The sequence below is a fragment of the Coloeus monedula genome, assembly GCF_965178545.1.
Source record: "Coloeus monedula genome assembly, chromosome: 1".
NCBI classification, from domain to species: Eukaryota; Metazoa; Chordata; class Aves; order Passeriformes; family Corvidae; genus Coloeus; species Coloeus monedula.
This window is the reverse complement of record NC_138781.1, coordinates 132,083,870-132,095,134: the sequence shown is the minus strand read 5'-3', so window position 1 is coordinate 132,095,134 and position 11,265 is coordinate 132,083,870. Positions and strand designations below refer to the sequence as shown.

At 38.5% G+C, this 11,265-nt stretch overlaps 1 protein-coding gene across 1 annotated transcript; it reads left to right on the top strand.

The window, feature by feature from the left end:
- Window positions 1–2,536: 2,536 nt before the first annotated feature.
- SLC7A13 (solute carrier family 7 member 13) lies at window positions 2,537–8,821 on the top strand (the record flags this gene model as incomplete). The annotated part of the gene is made up of 4 exons (XM_082278782.1): window positions 2,537–3,260; window positions 5,707–5,838; window positions 7,480–7,844; window positions 8,576–8,821. The coding sequence occupies 4 exons, from the start codon at window positions 2,537–2,539 to the stop codon at window positions 8,819–8,821; spliced, it is 1,467 nt and encodes a 488-aa protein (XP_082134908.1).
- Window positions 8,822–11,265: the final 2,444 nt, after the last annotated feature.

Genomic DNA, 11,265 nt, shown 5'->3' with positions numbered 1-11,265 from the left:
CACAAACGCCTCACGGCCGCGCCGCCGCGCTCCGCTCCCGCCGCTTCCCGCTCCTGCCGCGGGCGGGCGCGGCCGTGGGGAGGCGGCGCTGCCGGAGCCCCGCGCAGCGCGGGCCAGCGTGGGGACAGCCCCTGCCTCCGCTGGGCTCCCTGCCTCCGCTGGGCTCCCTGCCTCCGCTGGGCTCCCTGCCTCCGCTGGGCTCCCTGCCTCCGCTGGGCTCCCTGCCGCTCCCTGCCGCTTCCTGCCGCTTCCTACCGCTTCCTGCCGCTTCCTACCGCTTCTTACCCGTCGGCCCAGGAAGGGGCCGGGTCTACAGACCGGATTGCTTTGAATTCTTGTCGGGGGAGTGTTGGGGGGCTTTGTTGTTTCTTAGAGCTCACACGGTATTAAGAGTTTCACAGAATCACAGAATAGCCTGAGTTGGAAGGAACACACAGGGATCATCGATGACCACCCCCAAGAGTCACAGCATGTGCCTGAGAGCAATGTGCAACTCCGTCAGGCTGGAACTGTGGCTGCCTCCCTGGGGAGCCCGTTCCCGTGCCCAGCCACCAAGGGGTTGTTACCTCAGTGAGGTTCTCTGAGATCAGGCAGCTTTGTCAGAAGTAAAAAAAGCCTTATTAATCTGCTGCTTGGGAGATTCTGTAAATGCCTTTGCTGTACTAGAAATCGTCCTTTAGGATGATCAGAGAAAAAAGTCAGTTGCATCTGTACTCAAAGATGCCATTTAGTGTAAAATCGATTTGTTTTAAAATAGTGATCCAAATCCAGCTGTACATGGCAGGACACACAAAGAGTTGGAAGATTGCTGGGTATTAAAAAATATGTGCACATTCACAGAGAAGGATACTCAGAAAACACACTGAAATAAAACAGGAAATTAAGCATTTTAAGCATTTAAAATATATGTTATGCTTAATTTCCCAGTCATGAATACTAGAGAATTAATATTTGAATTATTATGAATTATTTTCTATGCATGTTAAATGCATACTTAAATACATAGTATAGTTTATGAAATGAATAAATGCAATTTAAAATGCATGCAAGTTTTAGTAGAACTTGTAGAACTACAATTTTTGTAGTCTGTAAGGCGAAAGTAGTTAGTGAGTACTGCAGGGATTTGGAGAAGATGGAAGAATTTTCCTATAGTTATAAGCTGCTCTGGAGCTGTAAGTTCTATCACTGACCATGCTGCAAAGCTTTTGCGTGGTGAAGGAAACCCAGTTTAGCTAAGTCATTGAAACAAAAGAACAGTCTGTGCATGCCTATTTTAGCTGAAGGTTTTTTACATTATGACATATTATGTAAACTAACTTTTCAGATGAACTTATTTTGTATTTGAGTGAAAATCCTGCTGTTCAGGACTGGTGTGAACCAGTGTCTTTCAAGTTGGCCCCTGTAAAAGCGTGAATTTTGTTCACTGCACTGCTGAGCTTTGACCTGCAGGACAAAACTGGTTCTGCAACTTGACTGACAAAAAGTAAGAACTTTGCAGTTATGGGTTTGGGCACCTACACAACCCTTAGGGTCCATGCTGAGCTTCTTTTCAGTTAGTTTTCTTCTTTCTGCCCATTTTTCTCTGCATCTTTTAGAAATAATAAATGCATTTCTTTTGTACAAAAGTCATGGGTTTATGATGTCTCCACATCTGATTGAAGAGAAGCTCCTAACACAAAATATATCACAGATTGATAAATATGTAGAAAAATCAGTGGCCACACCTTAAAAGACACATGCCACACTGTTGGGAGCTTCCATCCTTCATCTTTCTGTTCCACAGCCCCTGCGCAGACAATGAAAATTATGATACAGCTTCTTTCCCTCATAGCAATTTCTGAAGATTAATGCCATCTTAGGATGTGCTGGAGTACTATTCTAACAAATGAGTGTTCAGGAAAAAACTTGGAATAAAACTGGTAATTTTCTTTCTAGGGCTGTGTTTAATGAGTGAAGTATAAACAAGGTCCAGTATACCCAGTGACTGATGAGGTTTTGGCAAAACATACTGGTGATTAGTGATTTTCACTGTCCATTTTATTTATGGGCTGTGGAAAAATAGTGGCCATGCTGTTCATCTAGTGTCCATGTCACTGTCAATAATATAAGGAAGGTTGATTTCTTTCCTCATGCTGCCATAGCCTTCCTCTTTCCCTAGGGTTGATGTAGAAGTCACCTTTACTCACCTCTTGTGGTTGTTTCTGAAGATGTACATAAAACAAATTGAAATCTCTTGATGAAAATCATCTGAGAAATGAGCATTTGCTATGCATTATTTTTTATGCTGTTTTCTTTTAAAATACCTGCAGACCTTAATAATTTCTGAAGTACATATTAAACCAACAAGTACATGATTTGCCAGTGTTTCTTGAAGTATTTGGTTAATCATCTTCACACAGGAGACATCAAAACCCAAAGTATGCTCTCTTTTCTGAATGATTAAGCCAAGCTTCCCATAACATTTCACTAGAAAGTAGGGCCATGACAGACTGCTAACAACAAAGTGAAATCTGCTGTGAAAAAAAACCCAGAAAAAATGGAAAAAGGAGAAAACAATGACCCTAAAGATGTGCAAAGAAAAGAAAAAGCCAAGATGCAACTCAAAAGAAATATAGGTTATTTTGATGGGGTAAGTTTTATTGTAGGATCAATTGTTGGAGCAGGGATCTTCGTGTCTCCCACAGGGGTGTTAAAACATTCCTTACTCAATGTTGGCGTTGCACTAACGATCTGGACTGCATCTGGGCTGGTTTCTCTGATGGGTGCCCTCTGCTATGCGGAGCTGGGGACCGCTCTGCCCTTCTCCGGAGGAGAATACAGCCATATTAAAAGAGGCCTTGGATCCCTACCCGCCTTCGTGTTTATCTGGACATCAACGTTTACCAAGCCAGCATCAAATGCTGCTCGAGCCTTGCTGTTTGCTGAATACGCCACCCAGCCCTTCTATGGCATTTGCCCTGCACCAGATGTGCTGAAGAAATGCTTGGCCTTGGCCGTTCTCTGGTCCCTGGGGATTTTGAATGGCCTCAGTGTCAAAATGGCTGCATGGGTGCAGACAATTTTCACTCTGCTGAAGATGATGGCCTTGTCTGTGATTGCTGTCGGTGGCATAGTTTTCCTTGTTGCCAGGCAAAAGGAGAGTCTGGCCAGGTTTGAGGACATGTTCGGCTCAGAGATCCCCAACGCCTCACAGGTTGCCGAAGCCTTCTTCCAGGGACTGTACGCATATGGAGGCTGGTGGTCCCTCAATTACATGGCAGGTATTCTGCTGCTCTTCTTTAGGTTTAGTTCTGCTGCTCTCATTCTTGTGTTCCTCAGCTTATTTTGGGAGAACTTGTCTCTGCTTCAAGACCACAGGGTCCTTCACGTTTTACATGGGTTTTGTGTTTGTTGGGGCTGGTACAAGAGGCGTTGTTCCTCTCTAGGGAAGATTCCTGCTTTTTGTGCAGAATCAAGCTGACATTTCCAGGGGCATTCAAAAGAATCAAAATAGTTAATTTAAAATATGCATAAAAAGAATTTTTCACACCTTAAAAATTTGCATTTTGTCTTTCTCAGTGTCCATTCACTGTATTTTTAGGAAAGTACTGAGTTATCCATGCCAAACTGTGTGCATAGATAATTTCTATTTAAATATCTTTGCCTTAATCTGAGGTTATGCAGCTGGTTTGTGCATGGACAAATTAATTTTGAATTTTCTTAGAATGTAGTAATTTTATGGGATGTATTTTCTTGGGAAAACAGACTTTTGAAGTCTAACAAAAGGTGAAGAGAGATCCAAGGAAGGTCATATAAAATTTTTCATAGAACTTGTACTCCAACATTCAAAATGTTTTTGCATATCTATTTACTCACCCTATTCTGTATCTGATGACGTGGCAGTAATACATGAGCATTTTTTCATGAAAGCTACAGAGATGGTGTTCATGATGTTAGTTAAATTATTGGTGTTTTATAGTATCATCAGATTAATCGAATTACATTGTAAGCAAATGGATATTGCTGTTATATTTTTAACCATTCGCATCCATTGACCTCGATCATGTAACATATTAAATAAACTGAATGTGTTAAATGCATAACACAAAGTTCAGTGGTGAGGACAGTGTGAAAATTTGGTTAATGTTTAAAAAACTGACTATTATCTTTATAATCCAGGTACTCCAGCTTTAAAAATAGGCTGTAATTTAAAAAAAAGTAATATAAATCAAGAAAGTATGGTTTTCCTCAAAGGTGAGCTCTTTGCTTTGTAAGCCTGAGAAAGTACAAGACTTATGGTAAAATACTGATTTATTTTCTGATCAGCTAGCAGTACTAATAAATGCCATACACTGGGCAGCACAGCTGTTTAGACAGATGTAACCTATGCAATAGTTCTGAACAAAACTGAGTTTTCTATTCTTCAACAATTACTTCATTTCTGTGAGCTTCAGCTGATAGATCAGGTGCCAGCTGGATGGCAAGACTGCAACAAGGAACAAAATGAATGGAAAGATAAATTTAAATTGGCAAATTTGGTGATTATCCTCTTCTGAGCTCAAAATTACTACGTATATTTCTTACATTTTAAATAAATCCCAAATTCTCTGATAGTATCTGAATTCCAGTGTTGTGGTCCTTCAGTCCTGTCTCTGTGCACTACAGCCAGCACAGGGATCATGGCTCAAGGCTGATGTCCTGAGCAGAAGACAGAAATCAAATGTGAAGGAGAAAATGGATTTCTGTCTCCTAAAAAGAGTTTAAATAAGATGTACATTTGACTTTTCACTTCTTCTCTCTTGTTAGTTATTTGCTGGTAATACTCAGGAAATTGTCTGTAAATGCTGAGGGAAGTGGGAAATGGGGAGGGAACAAGACAAAGGAGTGAAAGAGATGAAAAAGAACCTTTTTGATTGAGATGAGGGTGATTGAGGTTAGGGTTCTGGAAACCAGCTCCATTTTTTGCTGGGACTATGACATGCTCAGGAATGTGTGCCAGTGCCTGAGTTGTTCACTTGCAAAATTTGGGTTTTTTTTCTTGTTTGGTAAGAGTAATTCTAAGCTATCAGGCTTAGCACTAAACAATTTTCCTTCACCGTCTTTGCACTGGAAAAGACAATAATCATCATAATCCATCTGGAAATTGCCCCCTTTTAAAGCTACTGCATTATTGCTCTTATGTCTATACCTTCAGTCTTTTCTGTTACTTTTTCTGTATTTTTTGATATAATAGCAAAGAGAAAGGTTTTGAGTAGGAATAGGCAAATATGCTCAGTAAGTTACAGATCAGGACTCATGAAGTGATGTAAGAATACATAATGTGACTTTGGAGTTTCATTTTTAAGCTACTGATTTTCAAGTAAGGCTACTTGAAAATTTCCTACCAAATCAGTTTTCTAATGTAAGTCAGACATGTGCTTAATCAAATCAAAGGGAAATTATCACTCCTCTTGCAATCTTTTTAAATCAATCAGCTGTTCATCCAGCCCTCCTTCCAAACAGTTAAAAGACAGATAAATAAAAATAATTTTTTTAAGGTTTTCTGATATTAACCTATTTGAGAACCACTGTAGGGCTTCACAAGCAGAGAATTTAGCAGCCATGATTAGGGATTGGGACAGGACTTTGGTATCAGTCTTATCAAACTCTGCACAGCTTCACCACTGAAAAACCTTTGCAGAAGCTACATTGTTTGCTTCATTTGTTGTTTTAAATTGTATTTTTCAGAGGAGATGAAAAGCCCCAGCAGAAATATCCCCTTAACTGTGATGACTGCTGTTCCTGCAGTAATTGTTTTTTATTTACTGGTGAACATTTCATATCTGACTGTCCTCACACCTAAGGAAATTGTCTCCTCAGGTATGTATTTAATATTTTTTTAATTAAAAAGGAGTGTACATTAGCATATCTATCTGATGTCTGTGTCCTGGGTTACTTCTGCTCACATATCTTCACAGTCCAGAAATTTGTGTTAATTTTTTTTTAACAGAGAATTCTTCCTAAATTTTACTCTATGACACAAGTTGGACTGAATGCTGGTAGATTGTTGAAATTGTTGGCTTTTTCCTACACTGTCTGTAAAAAGAAATCAGAAGTGTATAAAAACCCGGAAAATAAGGTGAATGTCAGGTCCCAAGTACAGAGATGACCTTTGTTTTCCTGTAGTTTAAATTTTCACTCCTCCTTCTTTCCCTATCTCATGGAGTCTCAGGCTAAAGTCATTACTCTTTAGGAGGTGGACAAGTCTAACATGTTCAGGAGTATAGAAAAGACTATGGACACAAAAATGTAGCCATTTTGGGTGTGTATTATTCATGATAAATATTGTGATTCCTTAGAAGAGCCTATACAAAAGGCCAGTGTATGTAAAGTCTGTCTCAGATCCTGTACCAATAAACTGCCCATGAAAGCTCCAAGGGGAACTGTATTTCTCCTTGATTGTCCAAGCAGCACATTTTAAATCCCACTGTAATGAGACTGAGCCATCAGACCTTGCCTACAGGTGTGACAAAAACCATACCTCATTTGGATGGATCAATTATTTTTTTTCCTATGGAAAAAGTTCACTAATATAAATAGGAGGAGTGTAGCTGTCACTCAGTAACCTCCTATTATTGCTCAGCCAGTGTCAGGCCATCTGCTGGGAGAGATGGATCATTTGCATGCTACAATGAAGGAGGCAGCAAATACCAGACTATCCATGAATAGCAGCTGCCAGCTGGCATGACCAGCTCCATGCATACCAGGGGAACTGTGTTTATCCAGCTGAGAAGATAGCCCTAAAATTATAGCACTCTTTTTAAACATTGCTTGTTCATGTTCCTTCACTACTTTTTTTTTTTTTTTTTTTTGAGGAGGGGGGCACTGTTTTCCCCATCTCTAATAACTTCCTGTGCTGCAAGATGTGTGTTCCTCATGGCATTTGGTTATAGACCCACTAAATATTGTCCTCGTAACAATATCAGCTATAGCTAATATCCTAGCAGTATTGAATATCTCTTGTTCAGAAACAATCTTTCACATTTCCCAGTTCCACCCAAAGCAAAATCTCATTAATAGCACATTTGTTCGACCCATCTCTGAACGTAGATGTGCTCCTGTTGGCAGTTTCCTGTAACAACAGATCGTGTCACCACTGTTGTCATGCCAGGGACCAAGGAGTTAATTTTCTTTCCTTGCCCACGTGTGTGTTTGTGATGCAGGATGTGAGATGCAGCTCACTCCTGCTGGGAAGTCCATGACTGTGGTATTGGCCCCAGCAGGTTTCCCTGACTTGCTCTGGCAGGCAGCACTCCTTCTTGCTGTCATCCTCCCAGGAAATGCTTAGTTCCTGAATTAAATACCCTTAGGATTGGATTTGTGTTTGGCTACTGCAACAAAAAAGCAGGCATTTCTGGTAAATAATAGGTGTTTCTTGTATTTTAAGTTTTGTTCCTGTTGAGTCTGTTGGTTATTCAGAACATGGTACTTGTAGTACACTAATTCTTTGCTTTCTTGCAGTTGCTGTGGCAGTCACTTGGGCTGATCGAGTGATCCCCTCTGTTGCCTGGATCATTCCTCTCTCTGTTGCTGTCTCAATTTTTGGTGCCCTCAACAGCAGCATGTTCACACTCGGTCGATTAAGTTATGCTGGAAGTCAGTCAGGACATTTACCTGTTTTAATATCCATGCTTAATGTCCACTCCTGTACTCCAGCACCAGCCATGATTTTTTCAACCACCATTGCATCCATTTTTATCATCCCCTCTGACCTTATTACATTAACAAATTACTTTGGATTTTCTGCCTGGCTTATGATTGGACTGACTTGTGCAAGCCTGATTGTACTTCGATACCGGGAACCTCATCTACATCGACCATACAAAGTAAATGGGTCTAAGTTACAAAATATTTTTATAGATTTTTTTGAGTCATGGGTAGCATGCAAAAGTTACAGAAGAAGTGCAGATTCAAAGTGGATAGTCACAAAAATACAAATAATAATGCTTAGAGCCTTATTTGAAAATTTTGTTTCACTATAAAAAGAAGAGAAACAGATGGTCTCTGCACCAGAGAACTTGCGGTTGAAAACAGGAGATGGTTCTTTGCAGAATGGGGGAGACTTGGAAACAAGGTGGTACCATACCAGTGTGGAGCAGGAACAAGAACAGTATAGGACCCATTGCCATTCACAATTAAGCTTTGATCTGCTCTCACTTTTCCTAGCACAATCAGAGGCATTAAGGATAGGTTGAATTTCCTCTTACTCTAGCAGTCAGAAAGCTGGGTTAGAAGTATATGCTTGTTGTGAAGGCTTCTAGGCACCCAGCCCTGAGTGTCCTATAGGAATCCACAATATCATATGTGAACAAATGGATTTCCAGTACTGCCTATCTCTCCCTCTTGACAATAGAAGGAGCCTAAACAAATATTTTTAAAAAGATTCCTCTCTTACAGGCAATTTGAGTCAGATGACTCTTGTTCTGGGTGAATTTATAGCAGCGAGAAAAATGGTACTCTACTGGGGAAAAGAACACATTGTTACTCTTATGAATGAAGCATAAAGTCACAGTTTGTTCATTTATTTCCTAAACCACTTTTTTTCTTTCTCTTACAGGTGTTTTTACCTGTTCCATTTGTGATGGTGGCAATGTCTTTCTTCCTAGTTCTAGCTCCCATAGTCTGGTCTCCAAACCTGCAATATGTTTACGCTTTCCTGTTTATGCTGGGAAGTGTCATTGTTTATCTGCCTTTTATACATTTTAAATTGCATTTTGCATTTCTTGATAAAATTACTTGCCACTTACAGCTCCTGTTAGAAGTCTGTCCTGCTGATGAATCTGCTAAGGGCAAATGTGAGTAATGGCAGATATTTAATCCCAGTACAACTAAGAGCCAACAGCAGATTTTGTTTAACTGAGACTGTAAACAGTACAACTTAGCTGTTGATGTTATACATAGGTGTGCATGCCTGCATATACATATATAGGTGTATACACATATATTGCAAACTTGCACATATATGTATGTATAGGCACAGAATCACAGAATGAACTAGGTTGGAAAAGACCTTTGATACCATCAAGTCCAACCTATGACCTACCACCTCCTCATCAACTAAACCATGGCATTAGCATAAAAGTTAATATGTATGTGTTTTTGTGTCTGTTTGTATAAATACATAAATGTATACATATACTAATTTAATAGGTGCAAAGGATCTCTCTTAAACTTGCAAAATCTGTAAAATGTTCTCTCTTGCTCCTGAGAACACAGTTAAAACTTGTGTATAGTCTTGTAATAATAGAAATAAGACTCAATCACAGCACAAATAGTTATCAATATTATCCTACAATAAGTGAATAAATACACACTAAATAGCATCATTATATAAATGCACTTTTGGACTTTGAACTAAATTGTCTGGATTATTCTTAGTTTGCAGTAGCTCATTGATTAGAACTGCTGGTTTTAAAGGCTTTATATTTCTTTTCATATGCTACCTTTTCTGGCATGAATTTCTTTTTAATAAAAACCTTTGAAGAATATCATGAAAGTGACTGAGATCTTTTTAAATCTTAAGAAAACTGTATATGGCACATCTCAGCTATTTTAGAACAACACATACAAATTCAAGGTGAAATCTTACAAAGCATCAAGTAAGGCAATAAGAATTATTTATCTCTTTCGTTACAGAAATAAAAACTAAAGATATGTGGATTCCTTTACTAAATTGTTTACATCTTAGAATTAATATTACTTTATTCCTTGATTTCTTTTCGGTGTTATTGAGAAGTAAGAGCTTTTTCAGGCCTCCTTCCATCCATTTTTATTTTGTTTATGAAAGCAAGATAAACTAATTTTTTTTCTTCTGATGTTTGGGCCATATTAAATTCATGGAATATTTAATCTTAAAAACAAATTACCAGTACATAAGAAACATCATGTATGTAGGTGATTAATCTATTAAGATATGCTTCTTTTTTTATAATTACAGTGGAATTACAAATATAAAGTGATTTTCCAAATCTGTCAATGAAAGCTCAACAACACAACCAGTAGATGGCCCCAGCCTAACATGGCTCTTCCCCTGTGATCTCTGGTTTGATGGATGTTATATTGGTGAAACTGTCTTACAGGGCATTATATTATAACACCGTTGAATGAAAAAAATTCTTTCTACAATATTCGATTCAATGGTATATAAAAATTTTAGAGATCAGAATGATAGAGGAAGAATTATTCATAGCTACCCAAAGTCTAGGGTGCCCATCAGTAAAGCCGGGAATCAATTCAAGGTTTAAAAGGATTTGACTTTGCACTGGAATGAGCCCCCAGATGAAAACAAATACATGTAGAAAGTGGCTTTTCTCAAGGTGATAATCCACACAGAATGAAAATTTGAAGAAAAATTTATACCTTTTAAAATGCTGTATGAAGAAAAGTTCATACAAGGGAGGAGTGCAGTGTATACAGCTGAGCTGAAGACTGGATCCAGCTGAAAGCAAGAAAGGAATCAATGTTTAATTTCACTTCATAGTGCTATTGGAAAAACATTTCTCTTACTATTTAAATTTAAAAATCGCAAAACTCATCAACATTGTAGAGGAGTAGTATTTTAAGAACTGAATTGTAAAAGGAAGAAAGGATTTTAGTGTGACCAAAGCATCCATCAGTGATTTGTACATGGAGGCGTGGCAGTGCCACAGATTTTCAACTGAGCTTGAGCAAGTAATTTATTTAAACCTGTATTTTAATATGTAAAAGAAAAGTGGAAGTCATAAGGAAAAAAAGTGTATATAACAATAATACTGTGTTGTACACCAGATGATTAGGAAAAGCAAGCATCAAGGTGAAGTTGCTCAATTGGGTGTGTTATTTCCATGTAATTTCTTGTCAGTGTGTCAATTCTCTGTTTAATTCCTTAATGAGTTGGGTACCTACTGATTAGATATGTCAGGGTATGTTTGGGTAATTGGAGCATGTATTTGTTAAGGATACAAACTTCAAATATAGAGGTGTAGCAGTTTCAACAAGTCAGGGAACTCAAAAGTCCCAGTGAAATGTAATATGAAATAAACTGCATTTATATATTTTTCTGGAATGTGAAGTAGATAGTTTTTATTTTAACAAAAATCTAGGAAATGGCACATAAACTGGCATGTACAAGATGAGATGATTTAGAATAGCTCAGAATTAAAAATGTCCATGCAAACGTAAGCCCCTCTGCAAAGGCACCTTTCAATGGCCTTGCTTTATCAGATCAGTGTTCTTTCTATATACCCTTACCTCATTTATTGGATAGAA